This window comes from Natrix helvetica (assembly GCF_964273705.1).
Source record: "Natrix helvetica genome assembly, chromosome: 2".
Lineage (NCBI taxonomy): Eukaryota > Metazoa > Chordata > Lepidosauria > Squamata > Natricidae > Natrix > Natrix helvetica.
The window spans coordinates 151,822,797-151,847,239 of NC_138552.1; the positions used below are offsets into that span (position 1 = coordinate 151,822,797).

Consider the following 24,443-nt stretch of genomic DNA (forward strand, 5'->3'; position numbering starts at 1 on the left):
TGCTTTCAACGACATTAAAACAAATGTTGGTTAACCAGATGAGAACTTGCTCAAGAGTTCTTGTTCCATGTAGATTAACTGTATTTTTAGCGGTGCTTGAAAAACATGTACAAATTTGGTTCTGTCAATAGAGACAGAATATTGCTATTTAATTGCTATTATTAATGAAAATATATTGCTGTACTTTTTTCCTAATATCAGCTATCATGATTAAGTGAACTTTTGTTAAGAAGAAATCATTTTATTTTTCGTTTTATTTCTAATATACTGAATTATCAGACTCATACCTGATAACTGAAGTGAGCCTGAAAACTGAGGTGAGCCAATAGCATTTTATTCTTACTGTTTTCAATTGTTTTTCTTTTAGCAATATAGTGTGTATCCAATAATTTGGGCAGCAGGTCGAGGCCATTCTCGTATAGTACAACTGTTGCTGGAACATGGAGGTAAAGTCAACTGCTCTGACAAGGTAAAATTGAAAGCATTTGCTTAAGATTGGAACGCTACCATTCATCTTCCTCCCTCCCTCCCTCCCTCCTTCCCCTATCTATTATCTATATATGTACATTATATATAATATAGGTATACATTAATTATGCTGGAGGAGAGTCAGATTTGTAGTTCTTTTAGCTTCCTATAAAAATTGTGGTAATGAGATTGTATGCTGCATTTTTGCATCATGTAAATATTTTAATCTTCGTCCTAAAATCCTGCTCTTAATAACAATGTCTCATCTCTGCCCACTCGCCAGTTATATATATATTTAATATTTATATCTGTATTTGAAGCAGCATTTATCAGTCAAACTATAGTTTATCAGTGGTATAAAATATGTATTTTTTTCTACCAGTATGGTACTACACCATTGATCTGGGCAGCAAGAAAAGGACATCTGGACTGTGTAAAGTATTTGTTGCAGATGGGAGCAGATGTGGATCAGGAAGGAGCTGTGAGTATAACTCATTTTTTTAAAAAATAGCTAAATATATATTTCTAATCAAAAGCAACATATTTATTAATTGTATTCAGTTTATAAGTTCCCTTGGTTATCAAGTAAGTCTAGACATACAACACATCAGGGAAGTAAATGCCAAGAACTGAATAGTGAAGGTTTGATGTTCATGTCAAACACAGGCTTCTTTGTTTTGTCAAAATAAAGCATTTGTAAAAAAAAAAAAAATAGAAAAATACAATATGTTTACATTTGGCATTAAAGAAATGAATACATTAGAAGAAAATATACTGATTAATGTTAGTAAGTGTATTTTATTCTCTCACAGAATTCTATGACTGCACTGATTGTAGCAGTAAAAGGTGGCTTTACAGATTCAGTGAAAGAAATCCTGAAAAGAAATCCAAATGTGAACTTAACAGATAAAGATGGAAATACAGCTTTGATGATTGCTTCAAAGGAGGGACACATAGAAATTGTGCAAGATCTCCTAGATGCAGGAACTTACGTGAATATTCCTGATCGAGTGAGTATGTATTTGTGTGGAATAACAGTGTTGCTTTATTTGTGTGTGCCATGACACTTTGAAAGCTAATTTGGGAATATCTGAAGTAGATGGTGACTCTTTTGTGTGCTAATTTTAGAGTGGAGATACCGTGCTGATTGGGGCTGTCAGAGGTGGTCATGTTGAAATTGTGAGAGCATTGCTTCATAAATACGCTGATATAGACATTAGAGGTCAGGTAAGTAATTCTCTGTTTAATGATATGCTTCTGAATGTGGTATTTGGAGAATGTAGAAGCATCCCTTGTAGATAGGAGACATATCAGATAATACTTATATTCTGGAAAAAATACTCATACCAAATGTCAAGGTTTGACCATGGCAGGGATATTTCTTAAACTTTACTGCACATTGTTTCTATATTCAAATGTAGAACAGGTACTTTCATTTTTATCTACAGTGAACAGGTAGTACTCAACTTACAACCACTCAGTTACTGAAGCTACAGTGGTACTGAAAAAAAAAGACTTGATACTGGTCCTCATACTAAGATGGTCACAGCACCCCTCACTATCACATGATCAAAATGTGCTTGGCAACTGGCTTGTACTTATGATGGTTGTAGCGTCCCAGGGTTATATGATTACTTTTTGCTTCATTTCCAGCTGGGTTCTGACAAGCAAAGTCAACTGGGTAAGCCAGGTTTGATTAATGATCACATGATTCACTTAACATGTGGTTAAAAAAAAGTCATAAAATTGGCCCCAACTGACTTAACTATCTTGCTTAGCAACAGAAAACATAAGTCACAATTGTGGTCATAAGTTGAAGACTATCTGAAATTGTTTTGACACTTAGTTGTTATGAGCTACAGGTCCTCCACTTACAACAGTTCATTTAGTGATTGTTGAAAATTACAGTGGCACTGATAAAAGCAACAAGACCATTTTTCACACTTACAACCATTGCAGCATCCACCATGGTGACCCGATCAAAATTCAGATGCTTGGCAACTGGCTCATATTTAAGACGGTTGCAGTATCCTGAGGTCATGTGATCACTTTTGTGACCACCTGACAGCAAAATCAATGAGAAAACCAGATTCACTTAACAACAGTGTTACTAACTTAACTGCAGTGATTCACTTGACAACTATGGCAAGAAAAAATGGGGCAAAATTAACTTAACAAATGTCTTGCTTAGCAACAAAAACATTGTGCTAAATTGTAGACGTAAGTTGAGGACAACCATGTACTTACATCAGGCAAGTGAACAATGTGTTTTAGCTGGATGCAGAAAATAATAGCATGCAATATATTTTAATCAAGCTTAGGTTCAAAACACTGAATAGGAGGTATTCTTATACACTTGTTTCTTAAATATAACGTACATGCGTAGTAATAACAATATTATCATTTTAGGCAGACTACTTACGTATACATTTCCATCCAGAATAAAAACCCACTGAGTTATTCATATTTACATAATGCACATATAAGGTATATTTGGCTTATGAAATTAATCCAACTAGCTTTTAAAATGTTAATCATGTGTTATTCATTTATAGGATAATAAAACAGCTTTATATTGGGCTGTTGAAAAGGGAAATGCTACCATGGTAAGAGATATTTTGCAGTGTAATCCTGACACTGAAATATGTACAAAGGTAAGTATATAATTAATAGTTTCTAATCCTTAATAACATATATAATAGGTGGTTTTGGTGTATATTGTTATTGTTTTTTATTTTAAAAAACTCTAGTTCTTGAACTTACTAATAAACTTTATTTAATAATAAGCTTGAAATTTATTTAATAATATTTCTGTTTACATAGCAATAACCTGTATTAGTTTTCTTAGAAGTGTGATATGTATTTATTAAATGTATACATACCAATAATTTGATTATATATCTCCCAATTGCTGCTTATTACTTTTTGGAATAGTACTAGACAGTAAAATAAATTGCATTTTTTCTTATGAATTTAGACTTAACTAGTCTCTTCATTGTGGCTTCTACCTTGAGAGCTGTTAATCTGGTCTACTAACAACATACGGGTTTTATGTTGTTTTGGGAGCTGATATGATTTCTTTTTCTCTTCTGTAATTTTTTATTCTTAATTGTATGCTGCCTAGTGTCAGCCTATACTTAAATAATTGGGAAGGATATAGCAATGATAGTATTTGGATTTAATTCAGTCAGTGATCAAATAATATCATTTATCAAATAATAAATGGATATGGTACTCAGTTATAACAGAAAAGATACGACTAGAGTTTAACTGGAATAAATGACAAACTTCTCACATGCAAGTTCCAAGTCAAGTTAAAGAAAGCCAAACAATTCCAACAATATGATCTTGAGCACATATTTAGCATTTTTATGGAGAACATAAGAAATTACTTTGAAATCCAGAAATCACAATTAATCTCTTTGATGGAAATTGATGGAAACTGGAATAAAATCAAACAATTTATTGAGGATTACAGAAACAAGACTGTTTGAGCAGATTAAAGGGATCTTCTCTCTTCCTTCTTGGCCCTCCCACTGTGAGGATGACCCAACTTCCAATCAAACAGAAGTGTTAGGCCAGGAGAGAAGGAGGATGGAAGAGAAGATGGCTACCTGAGAGCTCTGCAACCACAGGTCTCATGAATGCTGAATAAATAGAGCCCAAAATAAAGGAACAAACTAAAAGTTTGTTAGCCCTGATGAGAAGAGGCAAAAGGAAAAGAGGCTGAGAAAACTGGGGACAGAGGTGTTCTTGGAGTCATTTGCTCAGATGGAGCAAAGATTTGAAAGAGAAGCATCAAGAAATGCAGCAAAGAAGAAATAAGCAAAAAAGAAAAAAGAAATGAAGAAAAAGAAAAGACTTCGGCAGGACAGTAATGGAAAACAAAATAAAAAAGATAAATCAAACTGTAGAAAAAGATAGATAGGTTTATAGAGCATGACAATATAGATATAGAGATTAAGAAAACAGAAAAGTGAGTAACCAAAAACTATATTGGAGATACAGAACAGAAAGATAGGAAAATATAGTGAAGTTGAATTTTAAAGAAAATAATGTAGGCAGAGTTATAGATAATGAAAATAGAAAATAATTTAATACTCAGAACAGAATTATAAATGATTGTTCTCAATAATATAAAAAAATGATACAATAATTTTATTGTAATACTTTGTGGAAGCAAAAGTTGGGATTTTAAGGAATAGGGTTTAAAGAGTTTTGAATTTTTAAACTTTGGTATTGGAAAAATAATTACAGAAGACAAATGGATCATAGAATAGATCTAGGAATGTCATTCAAGGTGCAAATGACCAGGTTCAAATGATCATAGTTTGCATATATTATGTGAAGACTAATTCTCTGGAGAAGTTCATAATTCTGGGAAAAGTAGACAAAAGAGAATGATCAGCAGGTAAGTACTGGTAGATGGACTCAATTACAGTGGCATTGGGCACACTGTTGGAACATTTGAAGGACTGGTTTGGGAACATATCATCCTGGAGAAATTCTAAGTGTTCATTAAGAGTTGACACCAACTTGATAGCATATAATCTAATTACTAATTAATTTCAGCTGGTTTGTACATTTTTAGAGATTAAAACAGTTCAACAGCTGTTGGTATAATTAAAAGCTAGTAATTATATATGGCTAAAAGTATCATGCATCTCAAACCATTCTGTTGGAAAAGGTTTTTGTCATGAAATATAATTTGGCTTAAAAAAAGTTAAATATGCTTTATCTGTTCTTCAAGTGTCTGCTGTATCTTTTTACTTTTAGGATGGTGAAACACCTCTTATAAAGGCAACCAAAATGAGAAATATTGAAATAGTTGAGCTTCTGCTGGACAAAGGAGCAAAAGTTTCTGCTGTAGATAAGGTAAAGTCTAATTGTTATACAATGTGAAAAACACAGTTAAAAGTAAAATAGTGGGGGAGGGCTGACCCTCAATACTTTTGATAAAGGGAAAAAATTATCTGCTTAAAAATGACTTTATAAAATTTTCTCATTTGGTAAAAATATAATAATGAGAGAAAACAAATGATCTAAAGAATGTAAGTTGAATTACCTTTGTAGGAATAAAGGAATGGGGGAAACATAACTTGAGCTTTTGACTATATGAGCCATGCAAGTATAACTATAGAAAGAAAACCAGATTCAAGGGAAAATTATGATTGGCACATGCATGGACACTTGTCAGGAACACTTTAACTAAAATGTGGAGTATAATAGCTGCAGAGAAGATGCAGTTCAGTGGTAGGATACGACCGGTATGCCCTGGTACGGGTGTACCGGTGCCTGCTGGGAGCACCAGGTAGCATTCCGGTATGGTGCTCCAGAGGGCCCGCCCGCTGTCCTTACCGCTATTTGAGCCAATCGGGGCATTTGCGCACGGAGCGTACAGCGCCTGTACGACACTCCGCCAAGCAGCTGGAGTATCAGGCGGTTGGTACGCATGCGCTTGCTGCGCGCATGCACATGGTGGGCGCCTGGTCCCGTTGCACCGGGATGCAGAACCCACCACTGATGCAGTTGCTGTAAGTTACTCTTGACAGGTGTACATCATGTCCATTGTACTTCAAATTGCTTTTTGTCCTTTATATCTGTGTATTCTTATATGCTTCTACATCTATTAAGTTACAATAACTCTTACAGAAAGGAGACACTCCACTTCATATTGCTATTCGTGGCAGGAGCCGTAGGCTTGCAGAATTGCTGTTACGAAATCCTAAAGATGGCAGGCTACTTTATAGGCCTAATAAAGGTGGTGAAACCCCTTACAACATTGATTGCAGCCATCAGAAAAGTATTTTAACTCAAATCTTTGGTGCTAGTAAGTATTTAGGATTTTTAAAAAATATATAAATATTTCTGATGCTTTGGAAAATATGTTTCTGAAGTGCCAAAAAAAAACCATTTAATGATTAAATAAGCAAAAAATGTCAGCCCAGCAGTAACTGTTTTTTAATGTAATGATGAACGCTAATTTAGAAATATGTTAGGACGGCCTAGCCCAGTGGTAGTCAACCTGGTCCCTACCGCCCACTAGTGGATGTTCCAGCTTTCATGGTGGGCGGTAGGGCTTTATAAATTTTATAAAGTAAAGTTACTTCCCTACTTTATAAATCACCATTACTGTGGAACGGTGAGCGGTTAGAAAATTTTTACTACTAACAGAGATACAAAAGTGGGCGGTAGGTATAAAAAGGTTGACTACCCCTGGTCCAACACTTGTGCATATCTTTCTTCCTATATGTGTGGGAGAATTTTAAACAGGTTTTAATTTAATCTGATTTCTGATTTCTCCATAGTTTGTAGATCCAAACAGTAGTTTGTAAATCCAAAAGTCTACCAACATCCAGGCTTCTTGGATGGAGGAAGCTAAAATTGTTCCTATCAAGCTAAACCAATTTGAAGTATTGAAACCAATATTTTCTGCTTTTTAGCACCAGGTGAAAATCTGGCTACTAAGAGAGGATTCATTAGCAGTAGATTGAATAGACAGTTGGATTGCTTGAAGACCTCTAAATATTTTGGGATATATCTCTCAAATTTCTTTGCTTTTAGTCATGCTAGCTGGAGGCGGGTGGGTTGATGAGGTTTTCACACAATCAGTTTGCCGTTTCCAGTGTAGAGTAACTGGGTATGAAAGTCAAGAAGAATTACCTTTTAGATTGATCTGTTTTCTTATTCTTGGTATGGGAATGGAAAATAAACATGCAACTATTGCATTTGTCTTTATAGAATAGTTACTTAAGCTGACTGATTGGCTGGCTGTGATCTGGTATTAGTGATTAAAGAACAGGGCAAAAAAGCATGTTTTATAAGTTTATCTGTGTTGCAGGGCACTTGTCTCCTACTGAATCAGATGGGGATATGCTGGGTTATGATCTCTACAGCAGTGCATTAGCTGACATTCTTAGTGAACCAACAATGCAACCACCCATTTGTGTTGGACTGTATGCCCAGTGGGGAAGTGGCAAATCTTTCTTGCTCAAGAAACTTGAAGGTAAATGTTGGCTTTGAATGCTTACTGAAAGCTAGACAACAGCGTTGTTGTTGTTGTTGTTGTTGTTGTTGTTGTTGTTGTTGTTCTTCTTCTTCTTCTTCTTCTTCTTCTTCTTCTTCTTCTTCTTCTTCTTCTTCTTCTTCTTCTTCTTCTTCTTCTTCTTCTTCTTCTTCTTCGTATTAGTATTATTATATCAACAGAATTGTATCACAGCAGCCAGTTGTTTCGCCGGATTTAGCATTGATTACTAGTCGGGCCCCACCCAGGGGCCTAGGACGTCGTAACGTATTTTCGTAATATACGTGCAGATCCAAGCAGTGCAGCTTTTTGCATTTGACTGATGGTGATTTTGTCAAGTTTTAACTGTTTTAAATGTAATTCCAGTGCTTTTGGAATAGCACCCAGTGTGCCGATTACCACTGGAATTACCACTGCTGGTTTGTGACATAATCGTTGAATTTCAATTTTTAGGTCCTGGTATTTCGCGATTTTTTCATGTTCCTTCTCATCGACCCTGCTATCCCCTGGTATTGCTATGTCTATGATTGTAACCTTGTAACCACTTCATTTTCCAAAAGACTTCAACAATATCAAATGAATCACCTTTATTTTTCAGGAAAATAGTATCTATCTTGGAAATTTTATGTTGACTAAAAATTATTTATCTCTTTTTAGATGAAATGAAAACATTTGCAGGACAGCAGATTGAACCTTTGTTCCAATTTTCCTGGCTTATTGTGTTCCTTTCACTTTCATTGTGTGGTGGACTTGGCTTATTGCTTGCATTCACCATAGATGAAAAACTTGGAATAGCAGTGGCACTGAGTTTATTGGCACTGCTATATGTATTTTTCAGTAAGTTTTCTTTTAAGTGAAATTATTTTTTAACATATTGCATGTTTAAAATTAAGCTGATACTTTAATTAATTTATAAATGAAGTAAAAGTCAAATCACATTATTAAAAACTATAATATTGTCGCTAGTGGTAAGATCTGTAATCTTGTGAAAATGCTTTCTAGAAAAGAGTATGTATAGAAGTTATATCTGTATCAGCTCTCTCTCCCCCCACCCAATCAAAACAGTCTGTAAAAGACATCGGATGATAGAAAAAAACAGCGGGAAACTCTATTCATATATGTTAGATTTCAAGAATGAGTGATATGTATGGTAACTTAGTATATTTTCAATAATTAGGCTTTAAATATTTCCTAAATTGGAATCAGGACCACTGTGATTCTTTTGGCTCTTTATCCGTCATGCCAACCATACACAATACAATATACAGCTGTAGAAAAGATGGAGAAAATGCTTTCACTCTACCTAAAGCATCAAACAAGGAATAAAATATAGTTCAGTAACACAGGTAGTACTAGAGAATAATATTTGAAACATGAGTGCATTTATTAATGCATTTGAGTTACAAAATTTGACAGCATGCATCAGTTTTTCCCATTGGTTCAATGTTTCACTCTATGTGAATTCACTCTACAGTATATGAGGTTTTCATGGAACATAATCTGAGCATAAAGCAAGAGAAGTCTGTACAGGTAATCCTCAACTTGCAACAGTTCATTTAGTGAGTCTAAGTTACAACGGCACTGAAAAAAGTTATTTATGACCATTTTTCACACATGACCCACGCTGATATGATCAGAATTCAGCTGTTTAGCAACTGTTTCATACTTACAGTGTACCAAGGTCATGTGATCATATTTTGCAACCTTTTGACAAGCAAAACCAATGGGGAAGACAGATTAATTTAGCAGCTATGTTGCTAACTTATCAACTGCAGTGATTCACTTAGCAATTGTAGAAAGAAAAGTCATAAAACGGGGCAAAACTCACTTAACAAATGTCTCATTTAACAACAAATGTTGGGTTCAGTTGTAATGGTAAGTCGAAGACTATTTGTACTATGCAGAATGATTAAACTGTTGACAGCTATTGATTATTCAGTGCTGTTTTTCGTGCAGTTAATTACATTGTAGATAATGATAGGCATAGACCAAAGTGTACATATCCTTATTGTGTTTGCCAAACTTCTCTTGAGTTAAAAATAAATGACAAACAGGTAGTCCTCCACTTAGAATTAATAGCATCACATGAAATGACAGGATGGCTTGGCAACTGGTAATAAGTGAGCAGATTGCCAAGGACAAAGCCTGCGACCATGTGCCTGTAGGGGCCAGGGCATGGCGCAACTCTATAATGGTCAGAAGTGCTTTATGGGCAGTAAAGCATCTTTTCCAAGCCATTGTACCTTTGAATGGGCATTAAATGACCGGTTGTAAATCAAGGACCGCCTGTAAATGCAAAAGGATATATTGGGTAGACGTAGGAGGAGAGCCATGTTAATTTATGGTAGCAAATAAATAAATAAAAGAATTTGATAATACCTTTTTCAACTAACACATTGTATTAAAAAGCATAAACTTTGGTGAATTGGAATTCACTTCATCAGATGCATATAGTGACTAGATCGATCTAATATTTAAATAGGGATAAAACAGGGAGGAGGGGAAGGTATGTGGACATGCAAGTTACATGTAGATTGCAAGTGTCGTATTAATTAACTATATGTTAAAAGCCACTATGTTTGCTGATTTGTATGTATCATAAGAAAACATTTAATAAACCAAATTCCTTCTGTTTTATCCCCAAAAATGCTGTGGGACTGAATGAAAATATATTATTTTCTTGTATAGCAGTGATGTAGGATAAAGTGTATTATATAAGATCTTGTAATAATTTCGATAAATGATATTAACATTTAAAATATTTAAACTGTCTTGTTTTAGCTGTAATATATTTTGGGAGCCGAAGAGAAGGAGAAAATTGGAATTGGGCATGGGTGCTTAGCACAAGATTGGCAAGACACATTGGCTACATGGAATTACTTCTTAAACTCATGTTTGTGAACCCACCTGAACTGCCAGAGCAAACTACTAAAGCCTTACCGGTCAGGTTAGAACCATTTATAATACTGTTTTGTTACAGATAATGGTTTTTAAAAGGTTTAATGTTGTAAGACCTTTATTATGGTCCAAATTTGCTAGAAATATTGAGCTGCAATCTTTAAAAAAATGTTACCTGATGATTAGCTAAGGAACTCTGATGCTTATTCATAAATGGCTGCATTATGTATAAAACTTGTCATTTTCAATGTTAGGTCTATTCATTGTGGAGTTTAATAAGTAACATAGTCCATTAACATTGGATAGGTTTCTTGGGAGGCATTGTTTTAAAATAATATCGGTCATTTCAATAGTTCGATACTAGGTCATTCCCCTATTGTGTCCCTCAAGATTCTATTTTATTCCCATACATTTAATATATACATATACTGAGGCACCTTGCCTAGAGCTCAGTGCCACTGCTAGGATCTTTCTCTTTAAAGCTAAAAATGGATTGAGTTCTAAATTTATCCATAATAAATAAAATCCTCAATATCTGCAGAATACTACATGTCACACACAAGGAAAACTCATGGCAGGAAGCCTCACCTTTCATTATGGGTTTGTGTCTAAGACTTTCTAGAATAGGCACATTCTCCTGTGCGCTGCTTGGAGAGTCCAAGCATGGATTAAATACAGTCTATCTGCCTTAGGACTGAGTAGATTTTTCTTTAACCACGCCTCCTTTGCCTCATTGAGGTCAGTTTAAAAAAAATCAGTCTGCCCGTTAGGACTAAGTTTGGGGAGCTCCTCAGTTCTAGGTCAGATAGATTGGACTCTCCAAATTGAGCACAGAGAATTAATTCCTTTTTGTATAGATTCCTTATGTAGGCAAAGGCTTCTAGGTGAAAAAATTCCTTATTTTTGAATCTGCTGAGGTGGCTGTCGGGTCTCCAGAGGGTTGCTGGTCGCACGCAGCGTCAGGAGTGGTGGAGTTACTTGTCTGGCGGCTGCCGGCGAGTAAGGGCGGCTGGAGGCTTCCTGTCCATTTCCCCAGCCGCTGCTGTACATAGTGCCGCCTGGAGCGCTTTGGAATCTCTGACAGTGTCGGCGGCTTCTCCTCAACCCGGCAAGCGCGGCAGCCATTTTGAAGCATTTCGCAGGCTTTCTGCAGGCTGCTAACTGTCATCTTGGTCTCAGAGAGTGGCGGCGCGTGGCGGCGGCCATTTTAAAGTGCCCTTTTTTTGTCAGATTGTCGCTGGAGTCATCAGAAGAACTGCTAGTTTGCGCTCAAGCCCCTCAGCCGCAGATCGCCATCAGGGAGCATCAGGCTTTGTCCGGGGCGCAGGCAAGGTCTGCCTCCCTACAATGAAGGCTCAAGGACTATTGAGGGTGGCCCTGATAACGATCTGCAGGCGATTCGTAGCCGGCCGGTTTGCGCCTGGTGCCTGTCTACTGCAATCTCATCTCTGCAACAAGAAGAATTACATAGGTTCTTCTACAGTCACCATGGCAGATGGAGGTTTGGAGGCGCAGGAGGTGCTGGCAGGGCCCTCTTCCAAACGCAGTAGGCCAGATCTTTCACCTAAAGGGGGGAAGGGACGAAAGGGCACCACAAGAAAGACCTCCCCAGGACCCTCAGGGAACAAAGACACCCCAGGAAGGAATCCTGGATGCATAAGCCTGTGGAAAAAGTAGTTGAACAGGCCCAAAGGCAGGATAAATCCCCTGAGCATTGGACCTCATTGTCATGCCCACCTCCTGATCAGATGGGGGAAAGGGACCCTGGTTTGCCTCAAGGGGATAGGTCTCCGTCCTTGATTGAAGAGGTGTTGCGGGATCCCACTCCCGATGCCTCCTGGGCATACCCTGAATCCCCCAGCTTTTCCCTCAGGGAGGAACTAGAACCCTTTCAGGGCATCCTCCCAGAGGAGGAGGAATCTGGTTCATTTAGGATCAGGAGCTGGCTCGCTCCATCTCAGGCTCAACCCGCGGAGGACAAGGGCCCAGCCCTGTCCGCAGAGATGAGGGAAGTTATTGCCCAAGCCATCTCCCAAGGCATAGCTGAGGGGATCCATCAGAAGGATGCCTGTGCTGCCGGCTCATCAAAATCACAACCGCCTCCACGCCAGGGATCATGCCCCAGCCTCTCCTGGTACCTCAGTTGCCACGGAGGAATTGGTCTGGGAGGAGGAAGAGGCAGAGGAATTCGAATTATCTGAGGATGAGGACCTTCCTCCCGATAAGCCTGCCTTCACTGGCTTATTTAAGCCTTCCTTGTTTAAGGCCATCTTGCACAAGGCCAAAGCCTCCACCGAGCTAGGGTCCACCCTTAAGGGTATGGCCGTACCCTCCTCCTCTAAGGACCCCAAGGAGGGTCTCTTCAAGGAAAATGCCCCAACTCAGGAACTGATTCCAGTTCCAGACTTATTAATGGACGTTGTCCAACACCAATGGGCACAGCCCGGTACTCTCACCAATCCTAGCGGTGGGGATCAGAATCTGTATGCTGTAGAGGCTAGGATGGAGGACATTTTGAAGCTGCCCGAGGTGGATGCCCTGGTGGTCTCTTTGACTTCCAATTCGAACCTGCCGGCGGACCTACTGGATGGGCTCAAAGCGGAGGACAAAAGTCCTAAAAGGCCTGTCATAAAATGCATCAGGCGGCCGCCTGGGCAATCAGGGCATCCACCTCAGGCCTCCTTCACTAGGGCTTCTCTTTTCTGACTGCGTCAATTGAGATCCAAACCTCCTTCTGAGGGATCTTGGTGGCGCCACGATATCAGTAAGATTGTCACCGCTGTGGAATATTCGACTGATGCCTCGCTGAACGTGGCAAAGTTCGTGTCCCGTGTGTTGGCGTCCAATGTGACTTTGTGCTGCCTGGTATGGCTTTGCCACTGGCAGGTGGATATGAAGGCAAAGTGGAAGCTGGCTTCTGATCCCTTCAAGGTGGCACAGCTTTTCAGGGATACCCTGGGCAAATTTGTAATTAAGATGAAGGACAAACAAAAGGTCCTTCTGGCTACACTTAAGAAGAATGAACGTAAGGGGTCCGGTGCGTTTAGAAAACAGGCCTTTCGAACGCAGCAGCCTGCTCAGACATCATCTTCCTCAGCCTACCAAAGGCCCTACTCTCAGACAGGGGACAGGAGTCAAGATAGAAACTCCTTTGGAGCACAGGGTAGACAGCAACGGCATTCCTTTCGGAAGCCGATTCGTGGTGGTTCCAACTCCCGCCAATTCAGATGCAACAAGTGACCATCAGTGCGTCCCTCCCATAGATGGCCGGCTACAACTTTATGCCGACAAATGGGAGGAAATTACCTTAGACTCGCGAGTCCTCAACACAATCAGGAGGGGCCTAGTCTTAGACTTTCTGTCATTTCCCCAGCGGACATTCATCCGCTGCCTAACTCCCAAGAACCTCCTAAAGAGGTTCCTCATGCAGGCAGAGATTCATCACCTCCTGCAAATAAAGGCCATAGAACTGGTGCTGCCGGAACAGGAAAAGAAGATATTCTACTCCATTCTTTTTCTGGTCCCAAAAAGTTCAGGGGGGTTGAGGACCATCTTAGACTTGAAGCGCCTGAATCAACATCTGGCTTATAAGCGCTTCAAGATGCAGTGTCTCCAGTCCATCCTGAACTGTATAAGGCATGGAGACCTACTCACGTCCATAGACTTAAAATAAGCTTACCTACACGTCCCCCAATCCATCCGTTGCACAGAAGGTTCCTGCGGTTCCATTACGATGGTCGGCCTTTGGCTGCACCCAGGACCTTCTCAAAGCTTCTGGCAACAGTGGTGGCTCACCTCCGGGCCCATCTGATTCACCTGGAATGCTACCTGGACGACATCATCATCTAGTCTTCGAGCCCAGACCAGGCCCTGCAAGATGTTCAGGTCACCATGCGCACCCTGCAACAACATGGGTTCTCGGTGAACTGGAAGAAGAGTCATCTCGAGCCAACCACATGCATTCAGCACTTTGGCACCATCATATACTCGGTTTCTTGCCAGGCGTTCCTCTCTCCAGAGGGTCTGCGCAACCTCAGGAGCACAGTTCATCAATGCCAGCAGCTCAGGTCAGTGCCGGTTGTCAAGCTTCTTGGCATCATGATCTCCTGCCTAAACATAGTTCCCTGGGCACGTTTTCATGCCAGGGAACTACAGTGGTTCCTCCTGCCAATGCAGAGGTTGAAAGACAGCAATTCCCCTAGTAGACGGGTTCATCTGCCACAGAAGGTGCTCCGCTCCCTCAGATGGTGGCAGTTGACAGCAGTCGAGAAGGGGTGCCAATTCAAGGAGCCCGAAAGAGTCGTGGTCACCTCAGATGCCAGCCTCTACGGATGGGGGGCGGATTGTCAAGGACAGCTGACACAGGGCAGATGGTCGCAGAGGGAGGCAGCTCACAACATAAATTGGCTGGAGCTGAGAGCTGCCCGGCTTGCCCTAAGGCGTTTTTCAGCACAGATTGTGGATCGCCATGTACTGTTACTCACAGACAACATAGCAACAACATTTGCTTTACTTGCCCCTGTGTTTGCTTAATGATTGCCACAAAAAAGGTAAGATTGGGTGTGATCATGTCATGACCCGCTTAACAACCATCACAACTTACAAATGTAATCGTGAGCTCAATTACAGTTATAAGACTAGGACTATCTGTATTTTTGAGAGGAGCTCTTCTTAGTATCCAGCATAACTTATGTGAACATGGGAGAAGGCACTGTTTCTGTGCTCTAGCAAAACAATGGTGTCTGAGCAATTACTTCTGTGATCTTTCCCCAGTAGATAATCATATTTTAATTCAGGTAATCATTTGATGTTCAGTGTAATTTGTTACTAAATTACAGTTAGAACTAGTAGGTAGTTTTATTATTGGTAGAGTTTTAGTTTTTAGTTTCTGAATTTTATTATCACTAAAAAAAAATCAATAAAACATAATGAAATATAATAAAATAATGAAACATGATTAAACATGATGAAATGTCTAATCCACATTTTATTTATGAAACAATTTCAGAACTTAATACATTATTTGAATTTTATTGGTAGGTACCTTCCACACTGCTTCCCAGGAAGGAGAAATATAAATGCATTAAGGTTATTAGCCCACTATAAATTATGCAGAAAACTCTTTAGTATCACAGTGTCAACCTGGCTTGTAATAAAATTATCATTGTAGTCTACTGGTAACCAATGCAGAAATGTATTCTTAGGAAGACTTTTACCAAGTTATTTAAATAGTACCAATAACTAATGAATTTGCTCTATTTGCTCAACCTCTACAAAGATGGCATTTGGATTAAATATGTAATCAAAATATTTCTATATTTTGTTTTAAATATCTTGCATAGTTATGAAGAACACTCTCAATAGTTGTATAAATAATGGGAATTACTGAATGAATGAATGCATGACTTTATCATTTCTTTAATAATCAAATAATACATTAAAATGCAAGCCATGAGATTGGTAATGAAAGCTCAGCAATTTTAAAATGTTCTAATAAAACAAAAAACTTAATTTGTACCAATCAGTAACAATCTACAATTATTTGTTGTTTAAGGTTTCTCTTTACAGATTACAATAGATTGTCCAGTGTAGGTGGAGAAACCTCAATGGCTGAAATGATTGCCACCCTTTCAGATGCCTGTGAGAGAGAATTTGGGTTTTTAGCAACACGTCTTTTTCGAGTATTCAAAACTGAAGAAACTCAAAGTATGTGTGAAGTTGTTGAATTGAGGTTTTTTTTTATTTTTCAGTGTTAGCAGCACATTCCCCACCCCCCACCCCAAAATACATTTTTCTTTATGATTCAGTCAATATGAAGTGATGAAGGTATTGGATTAAGATTAGGAAGCCTCAGGCTCAAGCCAACCTTGGTTATGGAAATTTATTTGGTGTTTTTGGTCCATTCAGTCACGGGACTGCTGCTAAACACTTTTGTGAATTGTCTTGAGCTCTTGTAAGCAAATGCAGAATATAAATCTAAGAAACAAATATTGATACACAGTGTTGTTTCACGTTAAAATGTGAAACTAGGACATATAAGTAATGGTTATTCTCCTCAAAATCCTAAATGACCTAGAGCCAAGTAGGAAACAGTTGCAAAATTTCCATGACTTAAAGGGGATGGGATCTTACATCCTTTAAGCAAAAGGAATACAGAATGTTGTTGTGTAGATACTTTCTACACAGATAAGGACTCTAGAAAATGTTAAAGTAAGAATCTACTTTTCTTGGGCTTTTACAAGGGCAACAGGAGAGTTTCACTTAAAATTACCCTAACTTTAATGAGCTTCACTTATTAGGCAACCAGAATTAGGCCTTCTCTTCTATCATATCCAACTTACAGAATACAGGAATACAATTCAACCCCTGTTTTTTCTGTTTTCAGGAAAGGGTTTAAACCTTTCTATTTAACCATGGTTTTTACTTTGATTAACAATAATGATCAATTGTTTTGTGAGTTTTTAATTTTTTTGTAGTTAGTTGACTTGGGTGCTTAGTAAACAAGAAGGCAGAATATAAATGATGTACATTATAAATTATGTATTTACCAATTGCTGCTTTTTCTCCTAGGTAAAAAGAAATGGAAAAAAACTTGTTGTCTCCCATCTTTCGTTATCTTCCTCTTTATTCTGAGCTGCATTGTTGCTGGGATAACTCTTATAGCCTATTTCAAAGTGAATCCTGAAAACATGACTGTGAATGCTATTTTGATTTCATTTTTATGCGTTGTGGGTTTGAGCTTTATCTTGAACTGTCGCACATGGTGGCAAGTGATGGACTCCATCTTAAATTCACAGAGAAAACGGCTTCACAGTGCTGCATCAAAACTACACAAACTGAAGAGTGAGGGGTTTATGAAAGTACGTATCATATAATATAGCAGTTTTGAATTATGTGAGTTTTGTTTAAGGAGCTGCAGAACATACAATTTAGGTATGAAATGTTCCAGAGAATAGCAGAACATTTGGTTTCCCTCTAGATTATGCTATTAGGACAGTAAGGTAGTTGTCCAGAAGTAAATACCCCAAACTGGAAGTGGTTTAAAGCATTCTGCATATATTTTTTCTAAAGGAAACAGGCCCATTTCAGAGGCAGACTACTCTCAAGCAGAGGCAGACAAACAGTTCTGGTTTGGAGGATTCAGTTTTGGAAACTGTCACAAGCTTTCCTGGAATGGAAGGGGAATGGAATGTTCTAAGGCTGTCTGGAATGTTCCGAATCAGTTTTGCACTTTCTGAATTTAATTTAACTTGTAATTGATCATGAAGACTCATAGAAATAAAGCATTTTATTAAAGATCAGGGATCCCCAACCCTGGGCCACAGATCAGTACTGGTTCATGTTAGTGGCCTGTTAGGAACCAGGCTGCACAGCTGGTGGTGAAGCAGCAGGTGAGTGAGCGAAACTGAAACCATCCACCCCCACCTCCGGTCCGTAGTAAAATTGTTTTCCACGAAATTGGTCCAGGTTCAAAAAAGGTTGGGGACCGCTGAAGTAGAAAACTAAACATTATGAGTAAAATGACTCAAATATTTTGCTACTTTAAATACTGGGGAAAAAGCTATATCTATGGCATTTAAATTAGAAGTTTGCCTCTTTTAACGTGTTTGTAGGATTGATGTTAAGGTTACTGTATTTTTATTTTTGTAGGTTCTTAAATGTGAAGTTGAGCTGATGGCAAAAATGGCAAAAACTATAGATAGCTTTACTCAGAATCAAACCAGGCTTGTAGTAATTATTGATGGATTGGATGCCTGTGAACAGGATAAAGTTTTACAGATGCTTGATACAGTGAGTGTTTAATTGATTTGCCTTTCAAATATGATTATGAGGCAAGACATTGGAAATGTTGTAATAATTTGCTTTAATTCATACAGCCAATTAATTTTTTCTTAAATCAGTTGGACAAATTATAGCTACTTATTTCACTGCTTTCACTGAGATTTGCAGCTCAATTCTGTGCATGTTTTTGTTGGAAACCTCTCTTCAATGGACTTATTCCTAAGTAGAAATTTATAAAATTGATTATAAACACAAACATGCTAATTTTAGCATGATAGTCAATTAATGTAGTGATCATGGATTAGTGGAGGCACTCCTGTTTCTCACTCCATGCCACAGTGCTTTGAGCCATTTCTTAAGCCACCTCAGGAACAATATGGAGACTGCATTTAGCTCAAGGAAAGCTTCATTGTCCAGGCAGTCTGTTGGGTGTAATGAAAACTATTTCACATATATTGCCTACCAGACATTTTATGTCTTAAGAAATATTTAAATGTTTACAGTGCTAGGCAAAATGCATGAGTTGTGATATATACTAATTGTAATATATGTAATCAGAAGAAAACAGCAACGGGACATATCTTCCATCCCAAAGTACTACATAATAATTGTGCCCTGAACTTGTTGTGATCCTCCCTCCCTCCCTCCCCTCCCTCAGTTTAATTAATTTTCTTTCCTTTTCACAGGTCCGAGTCCTTTTTTCTAAAGGTCCATTTATTGCCATTTTTGCTAGTGATCCCCATATCATTATCAAGGCAATTAATCAGAATCTGAACAGTGTACTAAGAGACTCAAATATAAACGGACATGATTACATGAGGAATATAGTTCATTTACCTGTATTTCTTAATAGTCGTGGACTCAGTAGTGCTAAAAAGATGATGGTAGCTGCAACCACGAATGGAGATGTTCCATATACAGATAGTTCAGGTACGGTAGCAAAATTATAAATAAGAAATAAGATTATTCGTATTAGCTGGATAGACAGATAGAGGGAGGGAATGGGAAAGAGAGCGAGAGTGAGCGAGCGAACGAGCGAGAATGTGCATATACAGTAGATTTATTTTCACAGGTAGTTTTTAATTTTGCTGTATTTTTATATTGCTTTGAGCATTTTATGAATAAAAAGGCAGAATTAAAAAAGGTGCTAATAACCTATAGTATATTAGAATTGCATTTTAATCAGAAAATATTTTTAGGATTTCATGAAGACATTGATCGAAGAATTTCACAGAATAGCCTGGGAGATGTGACTAAGCTTGGAAGTAAAACAGCTCTCAATAGAAGGGTAAGAAATTGGAAGAAAAATCATTGAATATGTTCTACCAAACAGTTGTCCAATAGGTTTAAGTGGGATTTGTTGGATCTAATTTAGATGTGATGGAAACCCTTCAAGCTGAGTGTTTCTACAGATTTGGCATGCAAGTGAGGAAATGGTATCTCTTACAACTTTATTGACAACTTTTACTTTCTAATGTGTAGAAAAAGAAAAAAAGAAAGGCTCCTGTATCGATGCAAATTATTACTTGAAAGTGATCCTTGGGATCTTAATCTGACTTGATGCGATATTATTTAATACATTTCTATGCTGCATTGTAAAGGCAAATTCCAATCAAAACATTTGGGGTAAAGCAGAGTTTAATTATATAGAGCTCCAGTAATAAGTGTAATAACATTTGAGAAGTAATGAAAAGGTTTAAAGGGATTCTGAGATTTAAAAAAAATCCATATTCCTGGCACACTGTATATGAAAATACTATAAGTATATCACTTTTTTTAAATATTAGGATACCTACAGAAGAAGGCAAATGCAGCGTACCATTACACGTCAGATGTCTTTTGATCTGACCAAGCTACTGGTTACAGAAGACTGGTTCAGTGATATTAGCCCACAGACAATGAGGCGATTGCTTAATATTGTTTCTGTGACAGGTATGTTTACTTATCAGTGCCAAACATTTATAATCTTGGTCTTCATGCTGAAACAGTTTGCCAGTGTAGTATTGGGGAATAAGCATATAATTTGTTTCTAATCTTTTGCACTCTTAATTGCTTATTTGTACTCTATGACTATCATTAAGTGTTGTACCTTATGATTCTTGACGTATGTATCTTGTCTTTTTATGTACACTGAGAGCATATGCACCAGACAAATGCCTTGTGTGTCCAATCACACTTGGCCAATAAAGAATTGAATTGAAATCTATTCTATTCTATCTTCTGTAATGAAATTAAGAAATATTAAAAATTACATGAATTTGGAGCTATTCATGTGACAGTTTAAAATTAGAAATGTGCAAACAATACTTCTGTCTTACAAACTTTCCAAAGTATGGTAGTATTGTGATAGCAGAATATACTTTTGTTTGAAGAGTACACTTCTGCAAAGAGTAATTTGGTGTAATTGTTCCTTAGTTAATAATAAGGAATCAATTCAATTCTTATCAATTGAAGTCAGCTGAAAACAACACAGAATTGTTATGGATTTTTTATTTGTTGGACAAACAGCCTCTTAAATTATTATGAAAATAACCTAGATAATAAATACTCCTTTCTGTAAATGAAAGTTTATTTATGAAATAAATAAAAGCTCACTCCATTTAAAGAAAGTGGAAGATAGTTGTCCCTTTCTTCTGGACTCTCTGCACATCTGTCCTTTCAGAAGGATATTAGGCTGCAGTAGAGGGTATGTATATGCTCAGAAGGGGTACCTTCTCCCTTTTCCGATGAAAGTATTCCATTAGTGAAAGCATGGATGTGAATGAAAAAGTATCAGGTATAAAACGCAACATTTGGAGATTGCATTAAACTTTAGAAACAATATGCGAAATATTTATTCCCTCATTTTTAAAATGTTTGGATTGTTAAACAAACCCATTAGATTTATAGTTCAAGGATATATAGTTGGGTCGACAAATCTCTGTTATGAAATTTCAGTAATTAGATTGTTAATGATTATGAGTAATGTAAAATAAAATTCCTTATTGATAGTCACAGTCAATCATATTTGTGCTAAAATACTGTGATTCTGGTATGTTAGAATACAGTTAATTCAGAAGAGCATATAATGACTTAGAAGCTGAGATGTGATTCTTCTTAGGAAATTTTGTACTAAGCTGACATTATTTTGTAAGAATGTGAACCGTGTTGCTAAGCATATAACTTTTTCAACTCTATAGGACGTTTATTGAGAGCTAATCAGATCACTTTCAACTGGGATAGGCTGGCAAGCTGGATCAACTTGACAGAGCAATGGCCTTACAGAACATCCTGGCTTATATTGTATTTGGAAGAAACAGAAGGTGTTCCAGATCAACTAACTTTAAAAACAATCTATGAGAGGTAAGTGTTGTTTTTAACTGTAAAATCTGTTAAGAATAGTTAGGAAGCCAACATTTAACAGTAACAATTGTCTCTACTGGCTAATCCAAATATGGAGATCCACCTTGGCATAATGATTAAGGTGCTGGCCTAGAAACCAGGAGTTCTAGCTCCTCTTTACGCTCTGAAGCTGGCTGGGAGACTTTCAGCCAGTCTCTCTCTCAGCCCAACTCACCTTGTTGTTGTGGAGAAACTAGGAGGAGGAAGGAGTATTAACAATGTTCCCTACCTTGAGTTACTTATAATGTAATAAACGAGGGACTAAAATAAGATAAAAATGAAGTGAAGCTAAGATTTAATCCAAATGTATGTTTGGTCAAGATGAAACAGCAGCATTTTGTTTTTTTAAATGCTCTTGGAAAGGAGTGTTCCTTTCAACAGTGGGCCAGAAATCATGCATCCTGGAAAAAGTATTACATAGTTGTTTAATGTCAAATTGTGTGCCTTAATCTAGTAACTTTCTAAGTCTTAGAATTTGTTTAACAAATGTCCAACAATTCAGATCCAGAATTATTTTAATTTCTTTTAAAATGTGTTATGGGTTGTTATTCAATCGTTACGTCATATACGATTCTTCGTGGATCATAGCATTCCAACCCCCCCACCCCCCCCCCCCCGGTCTTCCATTGTGTCCCAGAGTTTGCCCAGATTCATGTTCATTGTTCTGATAACACTATTTAACAATCTTATCCTCTGCTGTCCTCTTCTCCTTTTGCCCTCAATCTTTCCCAACATCAGCGTTTTGTCCAATGAGTTTTCTCTTCTCATGTAGTGACCATAGAATTTGAGCTTCAGCTTCAGCAGATGTCCTTCCAAAGAACAGTCCGGGTTAATTTGCTTTAGGATTGACTGAGTTGTGTTATGTGTTAAGAATATAAGAAGGTAGCCATGCTGGTTAAAACTAAGGTTTATTTAGTTCATTTTATCAGAAGAACCTCACAGTGGTATAAGAGAACCTTCCAAGCTCTATTACTTAGGTAGGAAGTGGTATTAAAAAGCATATTGCTACTGGGATTAATGTATCACATCAGGCTGATAGCCACCAATATCTGGACCTCAAAAAATGTTGCCCAGATTGGCAACTCTTATTAAGTCTTTCAATTATTACTTTTGGGAGCTCTTTCTTTGTTGTCCCGATCAGTATCAGTAAATAAATCTTCAGTAGGATGGACAATTACTGAGGGGGAAACTCAAGGGGCAGGAATGGGCGCAGAGCCATGCTTGGTCTTAGAAGTGGCCTTTCGTGGAGCGGAATCAGAGGCCTTGTCAATGTCTGGACCGGAGGTAGCCACATTTTGAGCCTCCTGGGGAGGGACAGGCCTAGGGGCCTTAGCAGTCTTGGTTGAAGAAGGCTGGGAAGCATTGGTTCTCTTTTTGCTCCTGGGTTCAGAGGGAGCTGAAGCAGGAATAATGGCCGGAGAAGAGGGCTAATCCCTCTGAGATAACATGGTTTCGTTGGTTGGCATTACTCATGGTTACTGAAGACACACAAAATGGCCACCGTAGGTTTCCTGCCCAAACAAAATAGCCACCTGAGTAGATAGGGCCCTGAGGAAGGGCTGAGTAGATAGGGCCCTGAGGAAGGGATGAAGGAGTGAACTGGCCAGGCGGTTTTGCACTCAGCAGAAATTGCTGCTTTGCTGTCAGAAGGCTGGAAGTGAAGCTGAGAGAGCCTTTCGAGGCCAAAGGGAGGAATGCTGCTGAGGCGGCAATAAGCGTGGCGGCGTGAGAAATGCCCTGCGCTCAAGCGGCTGCAGTGGCTACAGCGCTTTGGAGAAGCTGCAGGCTGCGAGGGCAATGAGATCACTTTTTAAAGTCTTCAGGCGGTGCGGCTGCAGCGATCGGCTCTTAGGGTGGAGGGGCAGCAGCAATAAACAGAAAGGCAGAGCCTGAGGTAAATTCCCCATTGGCAAACCTCAAGCATTCCCTGCCACATGTGGAGGCAAGCTAGAGCGAGGCAGAAGCCCCTAGCGGCTACAAGCCTCCAAATCGAATGAATTTAGAGCCAATTGAAAGAATTTCGAAAGATAGCCAAATAGAAAAAAACTTGGAAGCTTAAGTCTCTGTGTCCGTTTCTGCACTTTTTCTAGCTTTTTGAGGGACACAGAGATTGGAAAACAAATACTGTGATGCTTATGGAAAATAAGAAATTGTTAATCCATAGTATTAATGAAAGAAGCTGTCATATTTCCAAATTAAATGTTTAACATAATTTAGTATGACTCTAAACTGGCAAAGCTTGAAAAATGCCTGTTAAAGTTTATACAGCTAGACAGATACTTTGTTATATCTATTCCAACTTTATTAAAATTGATCAGGTAATTTCTTCTTGATTTATGTACTCAAAATTAATTTTTAGTTGTCTCAAGTGAGCTATAGGTCATTAACATGAGTTTTCTAACTGGCCTTTTTTCATTATTTTGGTGACAGTTCTTTTTCTTGAGATATCTTTGGATGGGGATATCTTTCAATGGAGCTTGTTTCTTCTCTCTAGCAGAGGTAAAAAAAATGTTGACAGGTTAAGAAAATAATAATAATGTAGATGTGGCAATTACAGAACTATTAAAACAGGGTTTCCAAAATGCAACAAATAATATTTGCATTTTTATGGTATGAATCTACCACATTGCTTTCATTGCTGATTTTTTGAGTACATTTATTTTAATACAATACAATCCTATTCATATCTGTTCAAAAGATTCCACTGAGTTGAAAGAAACTTATTTTAAAATAAATATCAATAATGAATATCCCATGTATCTTTTAAAAACTGTAACTAGTTTCCTTCTTCCAGTAGATGGCACTGCTATAATTGGTTATTTTTATTAAGAAGACTGATGTAATACTGTTACAAGTTTGATAGAGAATGTATGGTTAATTTCAGATCTCA

At 37.9% G+C, this 24,443-nt stretch overlaps 1 protein-coding gene across 2 annotated transcripts in view; it reads left to right on the forward strand.

Annotated features, from left to right (window-relative positions):
• The window catches only part of KIDINS220 (kinase D interacting substrate 220), a 69,524-nt gene that overhangs the window by 19,757 nt on the left and 25,324 nt on the right, over window positions 1-24,443 (forward strand). For both annotated transcript variants that reach the window (XM_081941322.1, XM_081941321.1), the window contains exons 6-22: window positions 368-469; window positions 851-949; window positions 1,281-1,478; window positions 1,597-1,695; window positions 3,024-3,122; window positions 5,245-5,343; window positions 6,121-6,298; window positions 7,310-7,474; window positions 8,150-8,329; window positions 10,274-10,439; window positions 15,945-16,096; window positions 16,961-17,250; window positions 18,041-18,181; window positions 18,859-19,102; window positions 19,372-19,460; window positions 19,960-20,104; window positions 21,352-21,514. In XM_081941322.1, the coding sequence (XP_081797448.1) occupies window positions 368-469; window positions 851-949; window positions 1,281-1,478; window positions 1,597-1,695; window positions 3,024-3,122; window positions 5,245-5,343; window positions 6,121-6,298; window positions 7,310-7,474; window positions 8,150-8,329; window positions 10,274-10,439; window positions 15,945-16,096; window positions 16,961-17,250; window positions 18,041-18,181; window positions 18,859-19,102; window positions 19,372-19,460; window positions 19,960-20,104; window positions 21,352-21,514 (2,609 nt within the window). The remainder of the gene's footprint in view (window positions 1-367; window positions 470-850; window positions 950-1,280; window positions 1,479-1,596; window positions 1,696-3,023; window positions 3,123-5,244; window positions 5,344-6,120; window positions 6,299-7,309; window positions 7,475-8,149; window positions 8,330-10,273; window positions 10,440-15,944; window positions 16,097-16,960; window positions 17,251-18,040; window positions 18,182-18,858; window positions 19,103-19,371; window positions 19,461-19,959; window positions 20,105-21,351; window positions 21,515-24,443) is intronic.